The 26,892-nt window shown below is 31.6% G+C and overlaps 2 protein-coding genes across 2 annotated transcripts; one reads left to right on the top strand and one right to left on the bottom strand.

Moving 5' to 3' along the window:
* Positions 1 to 222: 222 nt before the first annotated feature.
* On the top strand, positions 223 to 25,204 carry LOC108781014 (sperm-associated antigen 6). Its single transcript, XM_018548875.1, has 10 exons — positions 223 to 569; positions 1,183 to 1,445; positions 2,097 to 2,307; positions 2,384 to 2,562; positions 3,481 to 3,654; positions 3,709 to 3,861; positions 4,075 to 4,224; positions 4,284 to 4,442; positions 15,673 to 15,818; positions 25,029 to 25,204. Exons 1-10 carry the CDS (start codon positions 545 to 547, stop codon positions 25,147 to 25,149), a joined length of 1,581 nt encoding a protein of 526 aa, XP_018404377.1. The 5' UTR covers positions 223 to 544; the 3' UTR covers positions 25,150 to 25,204.
* On the bottom strand, positions 7,779 to 9,102 carry LOC108781013 (uncharacterized). The gene is made up of 2 exons (XM_018548874.1): positions 8,856 to 9,102; positions 7,779 to 7,862 (listed from the first exon to the last, which is right to left on the bottom strand). The coding sequence occupies exons 1-2, from the start codon at positions 9,066 to 9,068 to the stop codon at positions 7,779 to 7,781; spliced, it is 297 nt and encodes a 98-aa protein (XP_018404376.1). The 5' UTR covers positions 9,069 to 9,102.
* Positions 25,205 to 26,892: the final 1,688 nt, after the last annotated feature.

Genomic DNA, 26,892 nt, shown 5'->3' with positions numbered 1-26,892 from the left:
AAAGAATTTGATTGGTCCATTGACTCATGCATAAGAAAATGGACCAATGAAATTCCTTATGCACATGCTTTATGCGTTATGCAAAAGTCTGTGCTCCCCGCTTAAGCTTGTAAACGCAAGGGATATCCACACAAACTTGTATTGCCGCATAAACGCATGCAAAAAAAAATTATCCAATCACGTTCCTCTTTAAAATCGCGTGTGAAATGTGATTGGTTAACTTTCTTTATGCACAATACGTTTATGCGGCTATGTAAGTTTGTGTAGTGTAGATATACCTCTTAATGTTTAATATCTCGATTCGTGGAGCAGAGCAACGCTTTTTTCGATCAGATTCGTTCGTTTCGGACAAAAAAAAATGCGTCGAATAAGCATAATTTCATCGATTTCTGCGGTGATGTAGGCTCCACCCCATACGTTATGTTTTTATTTAAACAGATGACAAGTCAAAGCTGTCAAAAGTCGTTTCGCAGTGGAGTCATAAACAATCATAAACCAGATGATAATGACGCGTAACACATTTAATATTTCTTAGTAAATTAATATGACAGCTCGCTCAATCCTGCAAGGTACATACATTTTGTTATTTCTGATATTATATTTTATGAAATGATCAAACAAAATCTTCGATTATAGATAAATATTTTGTTTATATGTAAAAAAATTATATATATATATATATATATGATAATATACATATATTAGGGTGTCAGTAACCTATGACATCAGCGATCATAAGTAGATAGAGCGAACTGAACTGAATCGAAGTCTTCTACCATTGTGCAGTTGCAATAATAGTTAACAAGATATTAATTTTTAAAGATAGCCAAATAAACGCGTTTGTCGGCCTACTACTGGCCAAATGAACACGCCTTTGTTTGCTTGACACATACCGCTGCGCGTCGCGAGCCTCTAAAGTCTAAACGTCATGACTCGAGCAACGCAACAGCGCTCTCGCTAGGCCATCCCCGCTCTCCGCGACCCACGTGCATCGACTTGGCGTCTACCTGCTTATGATCGCTGATGTCGTAGATCACTGGTATATATAATGTTGAATGATCTATGTATAATACTAATATATTACTATATTATTATAATATATATCTAGTAATATATTACTATAATATATAGCTATATATTTTTATATTGTTAATAACACTTTTATTTTTTGTTCATTTGTAGTTTTCGATCAGTATCAGAAGGCGCGATTGCTCTTTGTGCAATCTATTGCAGATTTATCTTCAAAGTCAAGCAACATTGACTGTCTGGAAGCAGCAGGTGCCATTGATCTCTTACGTCCTTTATTAATGGATGCTGTACCATCCATCCAACATTTGGCAGCAATTGCTCTAGGCAAACTAGCAAATCATAATCCTAGACTAGCGTACGCTATCGTTAGGAAAGATGTATTGTCGCATTTGTTGCAACACATAGACAAACAAAATGTACGAATTCCTTAAATGTAAACATTTTGATAGTGATAGAGAATAAAATTAATCTAAATCGTTGTATTTCCTCGGACTTGCTTCAACATTGATATATATAACAATTATCTCATTAATCTTTTATACATCTTTTATAATGGGCGAAATAATATAAATACAATAGAAAATATACTATTTGTCTTTAACACAGATTGTATTGTTGGAATGGCGTCACATACTTGAATAACTAATAATATAATGTTGTACTATTCTTTTAGCAATTCAGCAGAATACCTTTGATTCTTTCATAGAAATATATAGAAAGAGGAAGTTTACTTTTTACTATAATATATTTTTCAAAATATATAAATTTCTATTATCCAGAATTTAAATACCTTTTCTGACCAACGCAATCATCCGATTTAAGTATCATCAAATCATTGCAAACAGTTTTTAAGAATAGAATGAGAAACATTGCACTATTTAAGTATTTATGACTTTTCAAGTATTGTATGACTCGGTTTCTACAGCGATAGTGTTTATGCTAAGAAGAAATGCTATAGGCCAATGAAACAAGTAGTATATTTCCTCAAATGATAACATTACTTTGTCCATCTTTTATATACTATGAAGATATTTTTTTCAACTATTAAGAGAAATATATTGTCACAGAAATTTTACAAGAAAGCGGCGCTATTTATTTTGCGAGCGATAGCCAAGCATTCACCGGAGCTGGCGTTAATAGTGGTACACAATGATGGCTTGCAGACTATAGTTAAATGCTTGGAAGATTTTGATCCTGGGATAAAAGAAGCAGCAGCTTGGGCATTAGGATATATCGCGAGACATAACAAGAATTTGGCTCAAGCGGCGATGGATGCTAGTAAAATTATTATTAACTTTTTTTTATAATAATTATATTAATAAATTATTTTGCTAATTAATCGTATCTTCGACAGACGCGATACCTCTTCTCATATTGTGTCTGCAAGAACCCGAATTATATATTAAACAAATTGGTGCATCAGCTATTAGCGACATAAGTAAACACAGCATTGAACTCGCGCAAGTAGTAGTAGATGCTGGTGCAATTTTCTTCCTCGCGAAAACTCTAACCAATCTCGATGCTAAAGTAAAAGTAATTTAATACAAACTTACAGCTTTGACCATAAGTATAAATCTAAAAAATTGCTTATAAACATATACGTCATATCATATGTAATAAGTAATAAATTATGAGACAGTTTTATTTAAAAAATATTTATTTTTATAACAATTTAAATATATTTTTGGAGGAATAAATTGAGAGTTAATAATTTTTTCATGTCTTTCCCACATAAACTTTTTTTTTAAATAATGAGTTGATTAATAACTCTGGAATTCATTATAAAAAATAATATTCGAAATTTTCTCTAAATGTTTCAACAAGTTAAAGGAAAATATTTATAAAAATTTATTATTAAAAGAATTTTGTTATTCCAGCTTTATTTTGTTACGGTGTCTTGATATGAAAAAATATATTTTCTTTATAGTCTTGATATGAAAATCTATAAAAAAAGTAAAGATATTTTGAAAGTTGAAAGTATATATATTGTATAGTGAACATTTGGTTGTGCTCTTCCCCTCTCCCTCCTGTCATGTCTAATTCCACACATGACAAATTGGCAGTCAGTGCCTTCTCAGTCCCTGTATGTAAACAATCTATGGAATATTATCGAAATCCATAAAGTAATATAAAATATGTAAATTATGAATTAAATAACACAATACAGAAAAAAGTAATTAACTTTTATGATTAATATAGCTGATTTTAGAATTTATAAGAAAGATATGTAAGTGAAATAGAAGTTACTGTAACTAGTGCAAGAACGTAGCTTTCAATAATCCATGAATTATTTTACATAAAAAACATCTAAAACATAATAGTTTTACAATATATATACGTATATGTTATATTTTACAATATATCATACTTATATTTGTGGCCACAGCTATATATTAAACATTGTTATCTGATCAAAATATTGACACTTGAATAAAATTGTAATGTCTGTAGCGTCAAGCGTTATTAGCGTTGAGCAGCATAGCTAAACATTCTGCAGATTTAGCGGAAGCTGTGATTGAGGCAGAGATCTTTCAGGACATTTTGGCACACATGGCACATCCGGATGAGAATGTCAGTAAAATCGCAGCGATTTTAACTAGGGAGATCTGCAAACATACGCTTGAGGTAAAGATACAGATGTCACGTCTTCTCACTCAGCTTATAACGTAATTTTTACAGTTGGCTCAGCTTGTAGTAAACAGCGGAGGTATCGCTGCACTTATCGAATTAATTGGCATCTCAAAATCGGCGACCAGATTACCGGCAATCATGACACTTGGTTACATTGCTGGTCATTCTGATCAACTGGCTGTGGCTATAATAAAATCTAAAGTATCAATCAAATGCATGCTTAATAGTTGAACACAAAGTAACAGTTACAACAATGTTATCATTTCCTATTCAAAAATGTAATTGTTACGTATATGTTTTATATTACATTTATATTATTGAATAAGAAATTAAATTGATATAATGTTATTGTCATACTTTGTGCTTAACGGGAGACGATTTTCGTACTGTATGTGACAAACTCGCGTTACTCAGGGCATCGAGCAATTAGCAGTTGTATTACAAGAGGAAACGGACGATCACATTCTCGCGGTGACCGTCTGGGCTATTGGGCAAATTGGCAAATATACGCCCGAACATGCAAAGGCAGTTGCGGTCGCAAACCTATTATCTAAATTATTTCAGGTATTTATTTCTTTCTGTATCAATTAATATTCTCGATTTTACAATTACAATTTTATTAGCTATACAATGATCCGACAAGTTCCGAGGATCTCAAGACAAAATGTTATACAGCACTAAAACAAGTTCTGCAAAAATGTATGTATATCGAGGCTCTTGAACCTCTATTGCATAATGTGCCTCCTAGCATCCTGAAATATGTATTGGGACAGTTCAGTAAGGTAAGATTTTACAATCCAATTGAGAAAATGAAATTTTTTCTTGTAATTTTTCATATACCTCTACATATAATAATTTTCTAGAATATCTAAATAAATATCGGAATTTTTCAGAATTTTTGTATAATTTTATAACTTTCTAGAAAAATTCCTTGGATTTTTTGCAAATTGGAATACTTTCAAGAAATAAGAAATTTTTGAGAAAGTTTTCTAAAATTATATATATATGTACATGAATTTTGGTATTTTTTTTTAATTTTTAAGATTTTTTATTCTATAATTTCTAAAGGCCTCCCTACACGGTCAGTAATACTGAGTCAGTATTACTGATCAGTATTACTGACAGTATGCATTAGGTTTTACAATCTTATACTATCAGGTATTATTAACAATATTTCACTTCAGTTTGACGTGATTTGACGTATATTATTATCTATGGCGACATGGATCTTAAGGAATAAGCATGTATTTAAATCCAAATCATTGTCAGTATTCTACGTCAATCCATTAATATTAACCACACACAATCAATAATATTGTCAGTATTCGTTGATACTGACAGTATTACTGACCGTGTACAGAGGCCTTAAGGAAAACTTATAAATCTGAAGTTTAAGGTAACTTTTTTTCATAAACCTCTATAAATTTAAAACATAAAAATGTCTTAAAAGTGTGAGATAGGATGAAAATTTTTTCACTGGCGAAGACGAATCACTTTACGTTCATAATAACATAGCAAAAAGAATCGCGACGATATAATTAAGATTAAACATAATATGAATGGAACCGAGTGTAAAAATTCTTGTCAAGAAATTGATATGAATAAGGTCTATAATAAGAGGTTTAGGATGCGAATTTAACGGTGCGTAATTAATCTAATATTTGATTTCTGAAAACCATGTTTATTTAAATGTTTGGTTTTATTTTCTTGGCCCATCTTCAGTATATAATTATATATGTACTTAATAATGGAACAAAATGGATTGCTCATTGGCAGAATCATTAGAGTACATGCTGATCTTTTACTTAATTTACTATTATATACTGAAGAGAGCCGGAAGAGGAGCCGAAACGTCTAAATAAACTCAGTATTCGATAAGAATTCAAATATTGGACTAATAATACAATATTAACCGCGCTAAAACTCTCACTAGCCCCTACTTATATAATTTGTTAACAATTTCGATGACATTGCGCGTAAACGTAGCAAATTAAATTCACATATTTTTAGTATTAATAAATAATTTAATTCTTTTAATTACATATTCTTTGTTATCATCATAGTATCTTAAAAGATTTAAATTATTCATTAGCATCGAAAATATATGAATTAATTCACTACGTTTACGTATTATTTTTATGTTTTAAAAAGTTTGTATCAAGATGTATTGAGCAATTGGAAAGCACCTATTATTTGCTATTGTAAATTTTCATATTACTTTAAAGTTGAAACTGACGAAATAGCCCCGCTCTATTCTATTATTATAGATTAATTATGCATTATTAATCGCGCTAAAATTCTCACTATATAACTATAATTAGTCTTTACTATACTTGTATCAATTTGTTATGATATGAATACTTTATTGAGTATATTTTACATACGTTTTAATGATACGTGTTATACAAAATGATAATACAAATTTTTTCCTCCTTCAATACAATAACACATTTGGTACATAATTGCATGTTATAAAAATTACATAGGATTTTAATAATTGAATGCAAATGTGCTCGTTCTTTCTCTTGTTCTCACTTAACAAAGATCTTATGTTATGAATATTTATGATATTTATACGATATTGAAATACATACAAACGCGATATGACAAAGCTGTAACATACTTGCTTTACTTAAAAATTGGTCACAAGCAACTGCGCATATATCATAAGGGATATGAACGTTTTTCTTTCTTTTCGACCCGTGAAAGCTACTATATCATAAAATATATAGACTCCGACCATTTCTTGTGGTAGTACCGAAGAGAATATTTCTAACATTACATATATACACTACTCAACAAAATTAAAGGATCACTTGTTCCACCCTGCAAAAATATCCAAACTTTGAGATAGAATAACTTCGTTAAAAATCATCGTATCGAGATGTTTAAAAAAGCATTTCAAAGCTTGGAATCTCTACTTTTCAGTCCTGTACTTCAAAAAACGGTCTTACTGATATCTCGTGAAGTTGCACAATCATAAATAAAAGGTGTCAAACCTAAACATTTTTTACAAAATTTGCCAAGTTCCACGGAGCCAAGTAAAAATTGTGCACAAATGCGGTTTACAGCTTTCAAAAGAGTGAATCTTTACCTTCAATTTGTTTTTTTGTTGAGCTTTGTACGATTTTTTTTCACCCAGTTATTTAACATTTAAGTAAAAATGACCTTTTTACTTCAACGTTGCATAAGTCGGTACAAAAAAAATCGTACAGAGCTCAACAAAAAAGCAAATTTAAATATGTAATATGTAATATTGAAATGAATATGTTATATTCCAAAAGAGCATATATTTTAGTCTTACACGACCGTGAGTGGCTCGACAGAAACATGCGTACTCTCATATTAAATATTGTAAAAACTTAAAAAATTGTTTAAATATGCTTTAGGAAATTGTTAATCGCATGATTATTTTCAAATTGATCTCATTGATTTGCATCGTATCGTTTTACGTTTTATTGAGCGTGTTCAAGTCGACAAAGTGGCTAGTCTGCTCGCCGAATAATACATAAATGAACGTACCTATATGATCATATAATTGTTACTTATACGCAAATTCAACCCCAATCATAGGTATTCAATCGCTCGGCGAGCAGCTAGGGACTTTGTCCGTCTTGAACACGCTTATTTTCTAAAGGCAGTATTTGATACACAAATCATATAAAAAAGTTCAGATATAGAATAATGAAGAACAATTAATAAATGTAGATGATTAATAATAATCGAGATCGATAAAAATACATTCAAGTGATAAGGCATTTATTTGATATTCGTATTAGAGTTTTTATGTAAATTTACACTGTTACATATGCCATCAGATAAGTTTCTTTAATATTATTTATAAGCTCGTCAACAATAATAATTTTAGTACATATTAAAGTGTTGTCGATTTGATGAATCGTTTCGAATTGTATTGGCAATATTAATGGCTTTATTTAACAGAATTTTTTTTATTTAAATTATACAAAAAAATTCTTAATCTATTGTAAAAGCGTAAAGAATATTTTAACGCTATAGAATATAGAAACATTACGTTTTTACATGAGAAACGACATTTATTTAAGACGAGAAAATACATTTGTATAATGTATGGTAAAATGCAGAAAAATATAGTTAATTTACCAAAACTTTTGGTGCATTTCGAATCTTAAAGCAATTAAGGCGTATATTCGGCTCAGTGCATGCAATCTGTTCAAATATTTCTGCAAAATAAGAAAGAACTATTTAATATCAGATTAGTTCTTGTGATCAATAAAAACATTGAAAGATTTTAAAATATAATATATCAAAAATTTACGCGTTGTATATATTTAACTGTCGCAAAATGACATTAAAATCAATGACGAAAGTTTAAAAAATTGTGTCAATAATATATCAATTATTTTTTATCGATTGGCCATTTTTTGGACTTTTTTCCTGCATTTTTACAATAGTTAAAAAGTTTATGTATATATTGTATATATATGTATATATGTATATTTATATAAGAATTTTTTTTCTATTTATGTAAATCTTTAAATTGGCAGTTTTTATTCATTGATTTTCACATTTAGTCAGTGATATAGAAACAATTTTTTTTATAAATAATTTCTTGACATAAAAAGAATAATGTATCAGAAAATCATGTAATTATGTAAAAATAAAAAATCAATTCAATATTTCATCAATTCATTATAGTTTAATTTAATATTAAGATTTCGTGAATTTAATCTAACAGAACTCTTTAATAATTGTCTATAACATAATTAGGAACAAATATTTGCAGCAATGTCATACAAAATCTTTATACAATTTAGAATCAATACCAAAATTATCATATATTCAATTAATACCTTCAGAAATTTTTATATATGATAAGTTTACTTATTTACGTACATTTTTTTTATATTTTGCGCGTGCTCTACGAGATACATTAAAAAATATAACTATAGCTGCACTTGTTTATATAAAAAATTAATATATGAAAAAATTTGTTTTATATGTAAGTACATAAAAAAACGTATTAATAAAGTTCCAACACAAGCGCGCGCGCACACGTACACGCACAACACACACACACACACACACACACACACACACATTGAAATTTAAAACGTAATTTCTCCATTACTTAATTGATCCAGCAATGATTTAATTTATTCATCTGTTTCGTCATTGGGTTTAATGCTAGCGTAATTGTTCATGTTTCTATTCACCCTTAACATCTTAAGAAAACTGCCTAATACCAATATAGTTTTTCTATGTCTCCTAAAAATCCCAGCGTACAATTCTTCTCGTACATCTCTTCTGTCACTGACGTCAGAGTCGATACTTGATACCGAAACAACTGAAGGTTTTGCCGAGACAGGTTGATGATAATTGTTAGTCTCACTGGTGTTAAGAATCATGCAATGCTGATTATTTTTCATTTTGATCGTTAATTTTTCTCTCTTTTCTTTTTATTTTTTATTAATGTTCCTTTCTTTAATATATATTATTCGCATATTGATATATAATCAACAAACTTCACAATTTCTATGTATAAAATGTAAAAATCTAATTTTTCAGATACATAAAATTTTTAACTGCAGCTTATAATGAACTCGTCTTTTGTAATAAGTAATATTTGCGCGTGATTTTGGAAAGACTGATTGAGGAGACTTTATAGAAGAGATGTTATAGATACACTAGTACAAATGCGTAATACAATTTATAAAGATTTCTGTTTTTACGTCATTCAAACTATCACTTATCTTGAAAATTTAAGGCATGTAGTTATCTTGTCTCGTTGTCGGTATTTTTTTATGTACTAAGCGCTCGCGGTTACAAGATATCAAAATGGCACTCTTATGGTAAATCAATGCATTTTTCTTAATGCATAAACTGAACTAACTATATTCTTTAATATCTAATCGTTAAATCGTCGATTAATTATATCAGTCTCTTGTATGTACTTCTATATGTATAACTTTTTGATGTCTTCACGAGGAAACGCTTGCACATAACACACAATTTCTAATTTCTTAGAACATACATCCGTCCACTTCAAATATATTTTCATCTAAAAAGATGTTAAATTTAGCTTTAAACGGCACAAATTAAGCACAAACAATTGTTCGTTAACTGTTTTCACGGAATGTTCAGATTGATCCAATAATCTCTTTTAAACTGCAATAACTATAAAATCAACCAATGGTTTTTGATACTTTCATCATGGGATTTGATGGAACATAGATGAAAACGTACATGTTGCAACGTCTTCTATTATACATCAGTGTCGTAGCTTCACTAACGATCCAACAAACTGTAAACAGAAAAGAGCGAATAATGTAAATTTAAACAAATAACACGCAGAAGTGAACGCAAGTAAAAGTGAACATGCTATAAAATATTATTTAAAATATTACTATATAAAAACGAGACGCGGTACGCGTATCTATATAAATTACTAAAAAAGAATTTAAGATGTATAATATAATAAAAATACTCACAAAATAAAAACAAAAAACACGTATTTAGTGCTGAAAATTAGCCATCAAAGATACGAACGATTTTCAATATTTTTTTTCATTAAAATCAAGTATTTATACATCTCATCATCTTACATAAAAATATTAAAATACAACTATCGGAAAGCAAATATACACTCATACGCAAAAAAACGGGCCACTTAAATTTTAGCACTAATTTTTAAATAGCAATAATTCAACGAAAAATCATAGCGAGATGTTTAAAAAAGCTTTTTAAAGCTTGAAATCTCTACTTTTCAGACCGGTACTTCAAAAACCGATCTTGCCGATATTTCATATAGTTACACAAACATAAATGAAGATGCATCAGATCTTAAAATTTTATACGAAATTTGTGAAGTTGCACGAATTAAAAATTATGTACAAATGCCGTTTACAGCTTTCGAAAGAGTGAATCTTTATCTTTAATTTGCTTTTTCGTTGAGCTCTGTACGATTTTTTTTCACCGTTATTTAACGTTGAAGCAAAAAGGGTCGTTAGTGATCTGATGCATCTTCATTTATGTTTGTAACTTCATGAAATATCAGCCGTTTTTTTGAAGTACCAGTATGAAAAGTAGAGATTTCAAGCATTAAAATACTTTTTTAAATATCTCGTTATGATAATTTTTGACTGAATTATCGCTGTTTGAAAATATTAAAAATTTATGCTAAAATTTAGTGACCCGTTTTTTTTTGCGTGTGAGTGTATATGTATGTAATATTAACAAAAGACGGCTTTAATATGATATAATACCTAATATACATTTCACATTTTTTATCACAGATACATAATAATAATTTAGTGATTAGTTTTACTATATTTTATATATGCGCGACCAGCTTAACATTTTCCAATCCTCTCGCTCTCTATCAAAATGAGTATCAAAACGGATACTCCCGACGGAAGACATGCTAAAAACCCGGCCGACCATCCCCGAACGTTTTAAAAAAAAAATGGTTACATGTCCGGGGAGAAAAACCGGACGCCTGGTCACCCTATAAATATCTCGTAAAATATTCACTTTTCAATAATCTTAGATATTTCATGTGTCGTACGACAAGACTTTTTAAGTCTTGATTGGCTGTAGGACAGAGATCCGAAAACCTATCTGCTTTACAGTTAATCAACAGATTTGAAAAATTTTGTCATACGACAAATGTAATATTAGGCTTACACTACAGTTTTATAGATTTTATGAAAGATATGCGTATATACATATGACAAAAATCAATTTACGTAAAATCATGATTTATGTATAATAAAAATTAAAACAAATTACTTATATACATTATAATCTATTGCATTTGTAAACAGGAAAACATTTTTAAGGCCAATATTAAACTACGTATTGAAGAATGAATTTGAAGATTGAAAGATTGAAGTTGGATCAATCAAAATAAAATAGGAGCAAAAATTCCTTTGTCCTCATTGGTGTGAAATTTCAATCTTCATAGTCTGATTCCGGTCTAAGATCTTACGATTAAATTTTTCTATTTACATTATCGATTAAAGGTTTAAAATTTCATACAAAATTTTAAAGGGATCAAGTTCCGAAAAACCCATACCTCTGATTTGATTCAAATTATTTTTCTTATTGTATTTTTCCGTGCTAGTTACAAATATATGTCAATTAATGAAAAGGTTATTTTAAAAATCAAAATTCAAAAAAACTAAATTGAATAAAAAATATTAAGAATACCTGCTTCACCTTAAATTTTGATAAAAATATACTCAATTGATATTTATGCGTAAAAAAGATTTCACAAGAAAAAAGTGTTGCTTGCTCTGTGAACCGAGATATAAAGTCGACGAGACTTTTTAGGCATATTCAGGCTAGAAAATCCGTCGCAGCCACGAAATACTGCGAAAATAGTTAATATTTTTAAAACAGAGAATTTGTTTATAAATTAAGCAAAGAATCGTTTCACGTGAAAAATCATATGCCTCGAAGCAAAGGGGGAGATGTGGTGGGCCAGAGTGGACCTGATCGTTTCGTGTGAAAAGTCCTACGCTCCGAGAAGGAATAGGAGGAGGTGGTGTGTGGACCATGATAATACTCATGTTGACATTGGTCACGTTCAGCAGACTCAACTGTTGCGAAGCGGATCCGTGAGCGCTCACTGCTATTGGTATATTCTTTTAAATCATCCAATAGCAGCGAGCGTTCACGGATCCGCTCTTCAACAGTTGAGTCTGTTGAACGCGACCATTCTAGCTTATAATAAACATGTAAATAACAATAAAAAACATATCAGGGTGCAAACGCGGTATAAGAGTAAAATATCAGTAAAAAATTTGTTGCTTAAAATCAATACCTAGTACTGAGATATTGTTTGAATTTGTTGCTTTTGAAATGAGATTTTTATGTGTGTTATACTTATTTCATAAACAACAAATTCTTTCATCAAATCAAAGCTGCAGTGCACTAAATATCACCAGGGTATCATGAAACGAAGTTGAAATAGATTCCGATCGGAATCCATTCCAACTTTGTTCCATGATAGGCATCCAGATCAGTATTTGACTGCAATACGAGCTGTTCATACTGATGATATATATTTGCATTCCTGCAAGAGGGGCCAACTTTTTAAACAATATCTACATTGCAAGTGAATAAATATAATATGAATAAGTAATAAAAAAGTACAAAAACGAAACTATATTTTGTCTTTTTTGTGATTTTTTCAAAAAACGAGCATATCTCTCCAAAATTTTTTCTTGGTTTATCGATCCTCTATACACTCTCGAAGTTTTCACATTTAAATTCCGGACACACACACGACAAATACACAGAGGGATGGAGGGAGAGATAAAGCGTGTCAAAAGTCTTGGAATGAATGTTTGAAACAACAGTTACATGGTTTAAAAAAATGTATTTACTAATATATTATCAATTTGATCTTGGGTGGCGTTTCCAATGTCAGATCAAGGTCACATCGATTTTTTTGAAATGCAACGCTTTTTTATTCCAGAATCTACTAACTGGATGTCGAAAGCTTTCCAAAACGCTGTAATAAAATATTTGGTAATTATTTAGAATAGGGGAAGCAGCACCGATGACATTGACCTTGACATATATTGTCAAGATCATGACCCTGAGTAACCTCCAACAGGTTTTAGCCGTCGTTCGTCCTTCGTTAAAAAGTTATTAACAATCATAGTTTTAAAATTAACGTATGCTATACATGTATGATATTAAGTACCATTCTACACCTTTTTCTGTTCAGGAACGTTAAACTTTCTACGCGAAATAACTTTTACCCTCCTTCCGTCAGCCAAGGGGTACACGACTTTCATGATTGTACTGTTGGGGGAGATCTCTACCGACGAGGTGGGTGCGGGAGGGGGGCGGGCCGCCCCCTTGCACCCCCCCGTGTGTGCGTGAATGTGTGATGTATTTTTGTATGATTGTATTTTTACCGTGATTGTATTTAAAATTCGCGAAACTTGGGAGGCGAAACCTACTGCATTCACGCAAACACTATAGAACATAAAACGATTTGGTAGCGCGCGCGCGCACGCACGCACGCACGCACGCACGCACGCACACACACACACACACACGGGGGGGGGGAGGGGTGCAGGGGGGCGGGCCTACGACAGGTAGAGGTCTCCCCCAACAGTACAATTATAGCAACAGTACAATTATAGCAACAGTACAATCATAGAAGACGTGTGCCTCTTTGCAGCGGGGGAAAGGGGTGAAAGTTACTTCGCGTCGAAAGTTTAACGTTTCTGAACAGAGAAAGGTGTAGAATAGTACTTAATATCATAATACATGTATAGCAGAAATAATACGCTAATTTTAAAACTATGATTGTTAATAACTTTTTAACGAAGCACGAGCGACGGCTAAAACTTGTTGGAGGTTACTCAGGATCATGACCTTGATAATATATGTCAAGGTCAAGATCATTGGTGCTGCCTCTCCTGTTCTAAATAATTACCAAATATTTTTTCATTAAATACTTTTTGAATTATAATGCTTGAAAGGTATACAGTACCACCAGTATTAGCATTATCCAAGGTGTACATACCACGTGGAGATAATAAAATAATACGCACGCACGCACAAAGGAGGTGTAAATTCCACCAGGCAACCTCTACGTGGTACACCATGGGTAATGCTAATGCCGGCGGTACTGCACCTTTCAAGCGTCATAACTCAGAAAGTATTTAATGAAAAAATATTTTATTATAGCGTTTTAGAAAGCTTTCGACATCCAGCTATTAGATTCTGGAATCAAAAGTATAGGCTATTTTGTTAAAAAAAAATTGATGTGTTGTGCCGTTATTTTCGACACAGGGTTCGGGATCCACCAAGGATTCGGGAGCGGCGATAATAATTGATTATAACACTTTTGTCACAGCTTAATAAACTTTATTTAATTCTTGAATAGTCGCGATTTCTTTATTACAAGTCCTTTTATACTACGCGTGTTGCGATACTTGATTCGACGGATAGAGTAACGCTTACTTTCGGTAATTGATCTGACACCACGCAACGTCGGTGATCTCACTTTTATATTATTGAGGCCTGCTTATTCAGCGCTTCTTTGTCCGCATTGATAAGGAAGCGTTTGGGTCGTCTTCCTTGTCGTGTTCCGGTAATCGGTCGAGGGCGCTTGATCGCGCAATCGAGTCGCGATGATATTTTATTATTAATTTATATTACTTTAATATTTTAATTACATTAATACTTGTATTTCCTCATTATTAATTTATATTACATTAATACTTTTATTTCCTCGTCTGGTTGTGGCGCAATTGTTACTTGTGCAATTAGCACTCGTGACAGATGTAACCTTGACCTAACATTGGAAACGCTACCCAAGGTCAAATTAATAAGATTAGTAAAAATAGATTTTTTAAAACACTTTAACTTTTGTTTGAAACATTTTTCCAGTAAATAAATACTTTCTGATATAATTAGCTGTACCGGGACTTTTGACACACACATACACATTTGTATATGTAGTTTTTCGCTAACTTAATCTTTTAACATAACATTATTTTTTAAAAGGATATTAAGATATCATTATTAGACTGCCATGTGAACATACAATAATTAAGAAATAAAGGTCAAGTTTGAATCTTTAGTCCTTTTTAGAAAGAATTTATATACCACAAATCTAATTCTGCAAATTATGCGGCGAATTTATTCTCAGACTTGATACGCAATCTTGATAAAATTGGAACAGTAATATCACTAATTATTAAATTGACAAGCAAGAATATTGGTCCTCATATAGGCGTTATTACAATTAGTAAATTCTTTAAGTAATTTAAACTCTGTAAATAATTTTAGAGCAAAAAATATTTTTTAAGATAATTGATAACAATAAATTTTTTCTTTGACAATTTTTAACAACAAATAAAAAAATTAGAATTGATACTGCTCACTTTATTCCGCTAATTATAATCATAAGATACGCTCTCAATTATTTCATTCCTTATAGTCAACAATTTAGTTGTTCCTGCACTTGCTCAAGTCGTTAATGTTATATTTCTACACGCACAGATTTTGCCGAATGATACAAGGGCAAGGAAACTGTTCGTAACATCCGGTGGTTTGAGAAAGGTACAAGAAATTCAAGCTGAACCGGGTACTACCCTCTCAGAATATATAACAATTATTAACTGTTGTTTCCCAGAAGAGATCGTCAGGTGTGTTATAATCCTTCTCTATATATCTTAATTGTTTTTAATATAAAATTATAAAAATATTCTTACAAAATATACTTCTAACATACATATATTCCTCTGTAATTTTTATTCTCAAAATTGCTTTAATGTCGCAATTACTTTTGATTCTCTTGTTAAATCTACTTTGTATATTATGCAAAAATTCTCTGCAATAATTTTCATTAAAACATTTCAATAATCTTTTAGAAGATTATAATTAAGTCATTAATATAGAATATTAAATGCGCAACGTATATAATGATATAATTATATTTTTAATTTAGCTTTCACAGCTTAAAATCCATATAATTGGGCTTATTCGACGCGTTTTTACGTGAAACAAAAGAATTTGGCAGAAAAAAGGGTTGCTTTGCCTCGCAAACCGAGACACATATTAATCGATAAAGTTGACCACTATTCAGTTTAGGTTAGGAAACCTATCATCAGATCATCACCTATCATAGTACGACTATGCAAGTATGCAACTATACACCATGGTTATGTGTGTATGCTGTGTGGTAGCGTGGTAGCTTGGTAATTGAATAGTGGTATGCTGAATTTCGATTCGATGCATCAAGAACCAATTTATTACTCTTAAAAATCGCCAATCGATTATGAGAAATTCGATTCATTAATCCGAAAAAAGTGCTCGACAGAAAAAGAAAAAGATGTTGCTCTGCCTCTGTCTTGTTAATCGAAATCATTGAGCTAATATTAATATTCGACATTCTAATTTTAGCGGCTAAGTATTTCATTGTATTATTTTTCTTTTATAAATTCATATTATAGATTTAATGTTATAATCGCTTTGTTGTTTACTTACGAATTGACTCTCATTGTCCTTTACCTTGTTTTAATTATTATTTTCATATAAAGAGTCCTTCAACTTTAATTTTATTTGTTTTCTAATATTAATATTAATAGCATTTTTCACTGGGTCGTACTGAGTGCGCACTGTTCGCACCAAAATTGTACGAGTGTGCACTGGCATTGCACGATGTTTCTGAACATGCGAGTTTTTTGCACTTCCAGCTAAACATTCTATGATGATCTAGTACCATGGTTTTGATGATTTCCTATTTTCTCTGTTTGCGTCACCTTTCTTCGTACATGCGAATTTTTGTCAATATGACAGAATTTAAAGTAAATAACAAGTTGCTATCATTAAAATTTCAAGCAAAATAAAACTTTACAAAAAAAATTTTGAAATTACATAAACATCTATTATTTTGTAGGCTATTGTTCTCGATATACGAAAATGACTTTTTGAACTGTAATTATTGTTGTTTGTATTAGTTCTCTGTTTTACATAAATAAAGTCTATTAATAATATAGCATTTTTACAATATATATGTATATGTTAATTTCTTTACATAATAAAATAATTTGTTAACATGTACTGACAATGAAAACATATGGTATTAACCTCGTTATCCGTAAGATTATGCACTACGTCAATAAAGTTTCCGATTTTTGGAATTTTTCACTTATTTTTATTCCACAATTTATCTTCGTCACTACTAGATGACGAGATGAGGATAGCATATCTAGCAGTTGATTAATCGAGCTTCGAAATGCCGCGCTTCCATATTACATTGGGGTTGCGTTCCGTTATTCCCTTCAAATATTGAAAATTTATAGTTCGCGTTACGTATGCTATAGATTTTCAGTACTTGCAGTGAATAACGGAACGCAGCCTGGATCGACATCGTCTCTTGGAGCTCGTGCCAAGTTTTTGCACTATAATACAAAAACTCAGCACCAAGTTTTCCAGTGAAACAGTGATCCGTATTCAGAACGCGTTTTTATTGAGAAAAGCGCGTTTTTATCTCTGAAATTCTATAGTATGCGTAACGTAAACTATAACATGTTAGAGCGCTAATATCGTTGTAAGCGCGTTCTGAATACGAACCAATTTATGTATGTACATACACCGTTATCACGTGCACCGAAAAGTTTAGTGTGAAACATGCTACTTAGTTAGTGCGCACCAGTGCGATCAGTGAAAAACGCTATATAATTATTAAACATTAGAACTATTTTAACCAACTTATACCCATTTGCACCAATGTAGATTAACTTTAATCTCTGTTCAATTTGCTCTTCGTCTTTTTCTAGTTCTAAAAATTAGAAAGATGAATAGTAAGTTAAACTGAAATTAAAGTTACTCTACATTGGTGGAAATGGACATTAATTGGTCGATTAGTCCATTAGAATTGACCAATTGCATCTGTCAACAGATGCGATTAGCCAATTCTAATAGACTAATCGGCCAATTAAGTTAATCGTATTTGATTAAAATGACTTTTAGAATTGACAACTATTCAGGTTAGAAAATCTATCACAGCCTTAATCACTCGAAATACTGCAATGCGAGCCTATCGGCCCTGCTGATGCGCTGCGATCGTCACATTTTCATGCTGTATGGCCATATGCGCATGCGTTTTAGTATTTCGCTATAATAGAGTGCACGAAATTTAAATTTAATATTTTTGAAGCAAGTGCATTAAAATACTTAAAGAACACACATTAAAAAAAAACTCAGCGCAGAGGAGGAGGAGAGAGCGAATCTTCCGCAATCACTAAGATCTAAGAACATATATTTATATATATATATATATATACTATATAGAGTGTCCAGAAAAGAAATGAACGACGTTTAAGGGGAGATTCTTGAGATCATTTTGAAACAAAAATTCTAATATCAAAATGTTGAGACTATAAATTATTTTTGAATTATAAGTGTTTAAAATTAACGAATTATATCGTCTAAAGTTGATGCACTCACAACGCAAGAAGCGGCACAACGCAAAGTATTAAACGCGAAAACTTATCACTTCTTTTGTCAATATTGATTTTGGGATTAGATATGTGAATATATTTAAGATTTTATTCTATTAATATTTCTACAAATGCACTGTAAACAATTGTAATTATTTGTACAACTTTATTAATTATAATAACAAATACTAGAATCTTTTTAGGACCGTACAATTGATAAACAATATAATAAACAAGAAGAAGGAAGCCAATAACGGTCAAAGCTGAGTGTGAATTTTATATACTGCGTATGTAGTTTCCCCCATCGTGTGTCGAAATTTTTTCCAGACTTACAACGCAACTCTAAACAACTACCGCAGTAATATCACTTAGTTAAATTGACAAGCAATCTAATAATTTTTGATGCTTATAGCAATTTATTGGATCTTAATAATATGTATGTTGAAAGACATATTAAAATTTAACGATATAATGTTAAAGTAATGATAAATCAAATTCTGTGAAAATAAGATTGCGAAGAATATCACAAGTTGGCGTTTCATCCCAACTTCCACTACTGGACAATGCCTTACCAGAGAACCTCTGGCCTTACTCATCAGTAAGGCATTGTAGTGGAAGCCTACCTTAGACGCCTGTGTAAGTTATTAAATCGAGATTCTATATAAAGCAATATATCCCATGGAAAAAATTTCGGCACGCGATGAGGGGGACTACATACGCAGTATATAAAATTCACACATAATTATAATATGCATTTGTGATGCAGTTTTGACCATTATTGTCTTCCTTTTTCTTGTTTATTATTGTTTATTAATTAACCTTATAATAATTAATTTACAAAATGAATTATGTATATTTTTCACGCGTAAAGAGAATTGTAAAGTTGTGCGCAGATATGCAAAACAATTTTCGATAAGTCAGCTTTCGCGTTTAGTACTTTGCGTTGTGCCGCTCCTGAGCGCGCCAACTTTAGACAATATAATTTGTTAATTTTAACCGCTAATAATTCAAAAGTTATAGCCTCAACATTTTGGTATTAGAATTTTCATCTCAAAATGATCTCAAGAATCTTCCCTTAAGCATCGTTCGTTTCTTTCCCGGACACCTTGTGTATGTGTATATATACAGGGTGATTCAAAATTCCCGCACTCGGAGTACAAGACGTAATACTTTACGCTAAGACAAACAACTTTTTCCTTTAACAAAATTGCGTCCGACAAATAGTTTTTGCAGTAGAGCATGTTAAATTTAACGAATAAGCGTTGTTGTCTACATGGCGCTCAGGGCCGGCGCGCGCTCCTCACTCACATACCTCGGCTATTATTAGAAAATAACATTTGAAGATTCAAATATGGCTCTATTATAAATTAGTTTATGACATCTTAATACAGTCTTAAATAATACATAATAATAATAATAATTGCTTTCGTCATAAATGATTAAAAGGATTGTCTCTGATGCCGTCGCACCTTTTAAAAATGTAGATACATATGAATACAATACGTTTTGCGAGATGAGAGTTCTAATTCTAAATATCACACAATTGCGTATGATAAATATCATTAAACTTAAAGTACAACTTTTTCCGATGTTTATTGCATTTTAAAAGTCAATTGTGCCGCCGGCACATTAGCATGATTCAAGGTACACCACGAGGAGGTTGCACTGTCGGACTTGTACCTCGTGTGTGTAATAATATTTGAATGTAGCTGTGGATATTCAAAATGTACCGCTAAATGTATTATTAAATGTATTATTGTTTTATTAAATTGTATAATATTATTAAAACTAACACATAAAAATTAATAATTTTGATAGACTTTTTTATCGTATTCTTTATCGTAAAGGATAAAGAAAGAATTAATATACCTTAACTCGAATATTTTACTTTATTTTTAATCACTGTTCAAAATAGAGATCAGTTTGTCAACATTTGAGAGTTATGTATTCGCATAATAAGTAAGTTATTCTTTAAGTTTAATGATATTTATCATACGCAATTGTGTGATATTTAGAATTAGAAATCTCATCTCGCAAAATGTATTGTATTCATATGTACCTACATTTTTAAATGGTGCGACGGCATCAGAGACAATCCTTTTAATCATTTATTACGTAAGTGACGAAAGCAATTATTATTATTATTATTATTATTATGTATTATTTAAGACTGTATTAAGATGTCATAAACTAATATAATAGAGCCATATTTGAATCTTCAAATGTTATTTTCTAATAATAGCCGAGGTATTATTGAGTGAGGAGCGCGCGCCGGCCCTGAGCGCCATGTAGACAACAACGCTTATTCGTTAAATTTAACATGCTTTACTGCAAAAACTATTTGTCGGACGCAATTTTGTTAAAGGAAAAAGGTGTTTGTCTTAGCGTAAAGTATTACGTCTTGTACTCCGAGTGCGGGAATTTTGAATCACCCTGTATATATATGTACACAGTACGCACAACAATTGGAGATCACTTTAAAACCTGAAAATTTTGTCGATATTTAAGAAACTGTATCTCCGCTCCCAGAGCTTGCAGGAAATTTTTTCTTGATTTTAAAGGATCAAACTTCTACTTTGAAACAGTTAATATGATATTTGCCGTCTCATCGAATGATCTTTTTCGTAAAGACTAGAAGCAGGTCGTGTTAAAATTCTGAAAATTTGACGACTTTCCAACTTTTCACGGGCAAATGACGAGTAGGATGAAAAAATGTCATTACGTACATTTTAAAGTCTGAAACTTTTCCTTTAAAATGAGATCATGATCATTACTCTAGCATGCTTAGAAACTGAGTTATCAGGTTCCAAAGAGAACTACATTTTACAAAATTTTGGGTAACTATTGCCAGTATTCACGCGTTACCCGATGTGCACTGCTCGGTTGGAATTTGCAAATCGTGTGAGTGTGAAAAAGACCATTTGATGGAACGGCAAATATCATATTAACTGCTTTTCAAAGTAAAAGTTTCACGCTTTAAAATGTACCCACAAAAATTCTTGCAATCTCTGGAAGTGGAGATACAATTTTTTGAATATTGACAAAATTTGCAGGTTTTAAAATGATCTCTCAATTGTTATGCGTAGTATATATATATATATATATATAGGCATGATAAACACTATATATATAGTAGTATGCAAAAGCTTCTGGCCAGTAACATTTTGTATCTTAATTTATAAAAAAGAGCCTAATAAATTTACTATTACAATAGGTATTAGTACAAAATTTTGTTACCCACATCTTGTACTAGTATCCAATAATTAAAATCTTAAGAAGTTTCTTTTTTTTTATAAATTAAAGTATAAAATGTTATTAGTCGGAAACTTTTGCACGCCACTGCATATACCTACTATACAATATACATATATAATATATACATATATATAGAGTTTGTTTCAAAGAAATGTTAGATCTAAACTTCAATCCATATAAAAAGGTAATTACTTTTAATATCATACTTTACAATGCACCCATTTACATATCATCATATTCACTGTAGTACAAACAAATTTTCAGCTGTAAAAACAAAAATTGTAAGAAACTAATTTTTGTTTTTAAAGCAGACAATTTATGTAATTAAAATAGAAAATATTTATTTTAGCCTCATTTACATGTTTTCATGTCTCTCTACGTTAATGCGATCGATGTGACAAACCTAACCCTAAATAATTAACTTTAATAATTAATATTTCAGTTCACAGGGCACAGAAACACTTTTTTTTGGTCAGATTCTTTCGTTTCAAGCAGAAACGTATCGAATAAACCCAATTTTATTGATTTTTGAGCTGCGGAAGTTAAACTGATAATTACCTGAGTCACATCACAAAGTGATACTTACATTTTTGTATAAGAACCAAAATGAAAGTCTAACTTCTTTGAGAAAGAAACATGACAGATATTTATGATACGCAGTAAGCGTTAATATTATATAGAATGAATTAATTACTACAAACACTAATTGCTCGTATAACCTTTTTTTGTCACAATTGAGATACTTACACGGTAGATAAAGGCAACAATCTCGTGTCTATTAAAAATCCAAGTGCATAATATAGCGCTACTATCAATTACGAAGCCAGCGTATGCAAATTACTGCTGCGGTTCTATCTCTGCATCCTCAATGTCGTAATTTAAATCGATCGAATGATAAACGACACGCCTGCCATATTGTCACAGCTGATTGTTGATTCGAAGGCTACAAAGCATAGAGCTTTGGAAGGCTGTAATCTCTGCACGGCTAGGACCATGGTATAATAAGTATGGCTAGGACGCTCACGCACTTTAAGGCCGGAATCAAACTACGCATTGAAGATATTGAGATTAAAAATTGAAAAATTGAAATTTGGCTTATCAAAATAATAGAAGCAAGTCCTTTATCCTCATTGGTCAAATTTTCATTTTTCAATCTTCAATCATCAATGCGTAGTCTGATTCTGGCCTAAAAAGGTCATCACACAAAAATTGCAGATTTTGTTATAATATAATAGTTAGTGATGTATTTATTGCGAGTTACTAGCTTGTGAGAGGTTAATGAAGCGGAACAAGTTATAGCAATAATAACAAATAAAATAATTTTAAATAAATACATAAATATAAATAAAATATATCTGCAGATTTAAAATTATCGACATTATCTTAGCCTTTCTTGACATTGTTTCATTATTTACGAACGTTTCTGTAGATTTGTACAACTTGTAATTGAAAGCACATAGAATTTCAGTAATTGCGTGTGAATTTATATACTATGTTTGTAGATTTTTAATTGCGCGCCGAAATTTTTTGGATTTGAACTACTACTACTGCAGTAATATCACGAGCTTTACTAACAATTTAACAATTTTGGTGCTCTTTGCGCATCTCTAGATCGATCCTAATAATGTTGAATGACATATTAAAACCTATAAATCACTAATTTTTTTTATTGTGAAAAATATTACATAATAAAAAACTTTAGATTGGCGTGACTGTCAGCCAATCATGACATTCATTTATTGGTATTAAAAATGTCTGACTAATAGACGATTGGTGGATTTCATAACGACGCCATTTTTAGTACTTTTCTTAGTAGTTTTGCGATACTGACTTGAGCCGGTTGCGCTTCTCTGATATGATATCTAGAGACCCTCTAACAGAACTGGCCATCAGGGTGCCACTTTTGATTGGTCCGCCATTTCCTAGCGATTCCCGCTCGTATTCAAATTTCAATTACTGCATTTACTTGGAATGTAAATAGTATGTAATGATAAATATTATAGAAATATTAAAACCGTGTTTTTTATATCAATATAAATAATATACGTCAAATAAAAAAAACATGTCAAGTTTTATCGTCAGTTATATACATCTTTATCTTTAAATAACTTTGTTAATAGCTGTTTTTTGACATTTATGATTTAATTTTTGACTTTGTTATTAAATTTTAAACATTGACTCTTATATTATCTTCGTTCTTTTTGTTTATACGTTAAATAATTTTTATATTTAATATTCTTTCTTAATTCTATTAAATCTTTCTCAAATAAAATTAAAGTAAGGTTAGGAAATCAGTAACAAAAGTAAAAAATACTTAACATTTGTAAAATTTATTTAAAAGAGGTGTGCACTGCCAATGATTTACTATCATATCTTCTATTAATATTAGTACTTTTCTTACTTAATGTTCTTAATTTGAATACGACAAACTTTCTAATAATTTTAGGAAACAATTGATGATAATTTAAAACATGTTTAAGCCGTAACTTGACTAAAGACAGATATTAAATAATTTTTCCAGAATTGTGCAGTGCAACCATTCATTTTTATTGTTATTATTTTGTACTGAGCAAAAACCACGAACACAACCTTGAATCAACTCAAATCAACTTGAATAAACGAACACATACGAACGCACATATTGGTGTGAGTGAAAGAGTGAAATGGCCTATATTTCTCTCTCACTTGTAGGATTTCGCTAGGAAATGGCGGACTCACCTGATGGCTAGTCTCTGTTAAGAGGATCTCTAATGGGCGCATTCAGCGGACTCAACAGTTGAGTGAGTGCTCGCTATTATTGGTGTATTCTTTTAGATCATCCAATCAGAATTTTAAATCTAGAAGAATGCACCAATAATAGCGAACGCTCACTCAACTGTTGAGTCCGCTGAACGCGCCCAATGATATCTAGGCTGCGTTCCGTTTCGTTTTCACAATAGACGCGTTGAAGATGACAAAGTGAGCGGCTAGCCTTCTCACCGAGCAAATGAATGAACATAATTAGTGATTACTAGATTCAACCAATCATATTCGATCGCTCGGCAAGCGTATACCTATCCGCTTTGCCGTCTTGAACTCATCCAATAACCGAAGAAAACATAAATTTTTTTCATTCTTAAACTTGTGTTTTTATTTTTCAATTAAAAATTGTTTTAGATACTATTCGCCCGGCTATCCAGATAGCCTTCTAGAAGCTGTAGAGCAATACCAGCCGAAATATCTTTTCATTTTTCATCATAAATCGTCGTCTGAGAACACAGAGGCCAGCTTACAATAACACAATGAGAGATAATTCTATATTATATAATTATTTCTATCATTGTATTCTACTTACACACACACAATAAAAAATATTTATAAATATATTATTATAATTTAGAAATATATGTATTATAATTAAAAATCTTTCACTTTTATTTAACAGTTTAATAAAGGATCCCACTAAACAAGTGAAAAATATGAAATGACTATGAATACCGGCCATAGTCGGTTCTTATGGCTCCAGTATATACACTGGACGCAGAAACGCTTGCCGCGCGGCAAAATGTGACACGGTAGCCATTGAACATGTCAGGGTGATGTCCCATGATACGGAAATTACACCGGAACGGAACAGTGAGATCAATCAGACCTCTGCAATCATTACTCTACTTTCCTTTCTGCGATTGTGATTGGTCTCACTGTTCCGTTCCGGTGTAATTTCCGTATCATGGGACTCCAGCCTTAGGGCTGCGCAGAATAAAAGGAACAGAGAACAGAGAATAAGAATTTCAATCTATCAGAAATCATGTACTGTGGAATAAACAGTATGTATCTCCAGCCTTAGGGCTGCGCAAAATAAAAGGAACAGAGAACAGAGAATAAGAATTTCAACCTATCAGAAATCATGTACTGTGGAATAAACAGTATGTATTATTCTCTGTTCCCTGTTCCTTTTATTCTGCGTAGCCCCTTACTGCGCATACTCGTTGATGCTCGACACTTGATGCTCCCATGTAAAAGCCATGTAAAAGTACCTTAAGGTACTACGTCATGGGATTGGCTGCAATTGCTGCGAACTCTCTGCCGCACATACCTTCCGTAATGCCTGGTTTATGCTTCAGGTCTTAATCCCAAGATCCTAAAATTCAACCAATAAAACTGCCAGTTCTAACCGAAATTTGAACTCTATTGGTTGAATTTTAGGATTAAGACCTTAAGACCGAAGCATAAACCAGGCATAACAGTAACCATAATACATAAGCGGGGAGCACAGCTTTTGCATAACGCATAAAGCATGTGCATAAGGAATTTCATTGGTCCATTTTCTTATGCATGAGTCAATGGACCAATCAAATTCTTTATGTATATGGTTTATGCGTTATGCAAAAGTCTGTGCTCCCCGCTATACCGTAAGAATTAAGCGGGGAGCACAGACTTTTGCATAATTTCTCTAGAAACACGGAATGCTCGTTATTGGTTCTGCTCTCGTTCCGCGTTAAGGTTGATTTATACTGATTTATAATTGGTCAATTTTTACAGATTACGGCATAAGTTAACAGATTACGGCCAGTATAAATCAACCTTTAAGCGGGGAGCACAGACTTTTGCATAACGCATAAACCATATACATAAAGAATTTGATTGGTCCATTAACTCATGCATAAGAAAATGGGCCAATGAAATTCCTTATGCACATGCTTTATGCGTTATGCAAAAGTGTGTGTTGGGGCTCTTAGCCAATGGGCGCGTTCAGCGGACTCAACAGTTGAGTGAGCGCTCGCTGTTATTGGTGTATTCTTTTGGATCATCCAATCAGAATTTTTTAGATCTGGAAGAATCAACGACATATATACATAGACCTTTTGACTATATAAGAGCCCCAACACAGACTTTTGCATAACGCATAAAGCATGTGCATAAGGAATTTGATTGGTCCATTGACTCATGCATAAGAAAATGGGCCAATGAAATTCCTTATGCACATGCTTTATGCATTATGCAAAAGTCTGTGCTCCCCGCTTAACCATGGACTGCTAGT

This window comes from Cyphomyrmex costatus, unplaced genomic scaffold, assembly GCF_001594065.2.
Source record: "Cyphomyrmex costatus isolate MS0001 unplaced genomic scaffold, Ccosl1.0 scaffold75, whole genome shotgun sequence".
Taxonomy (NCBI): domain Eukaryota; kingdom Metazoa; phylum Arthropoda; class Insecta; order Hymenoptera; family Formicidae; genus Cyphomyrmex; species Cyphomyrmex costatus.
The sequence above is the reverse complement of the archived record's forward strand: the minus strand, read 5'-3'. Positions and strand labels throughout refer to the sequence as shown.

What these genes read in the sequence shown, in the direction of transcription:
- LOC108781013 (XM_018548874.1), bottom strand. Translation starts at nt 9,068, where the DNA reads ATGAAAAATAATCAGCATTGCATGATTCTTAACACCAGTGAGACTAAC. An exon ending in GTTTTCTTAAGATGTTAAGG is followed by an intron (nt 7,863 to 8,855) that starts GTGAATAGAAAC and finishes CTTATTTTGCAG; the next exon opens with AAATATTTGAACAGATTGCA.
- LOC108781014 (XM_018548875.1), top strand. Translation starts at nt 545, where the DNA reads ATGACAGCTCGCTCAATCCTGCAAG. An exon ending in ATCTCGATGCTAAAGTAAAA is followed by an intron (nt 2,563 to 3,480) that starts GTAATTTAATAC and finishes TAATGTCTGTAG; the next exon opens with CGTCAAGCGTTATTAGCGTT. An exon ending in TGGCTATAATAAAATCTAAA is followed by an intron (nt 3,862 to 4,074) that starts GTATCAATCAAA and finishes CGCGTTACTCAG; the next exon opens with GGCATCGAGCAATTAGCAGT.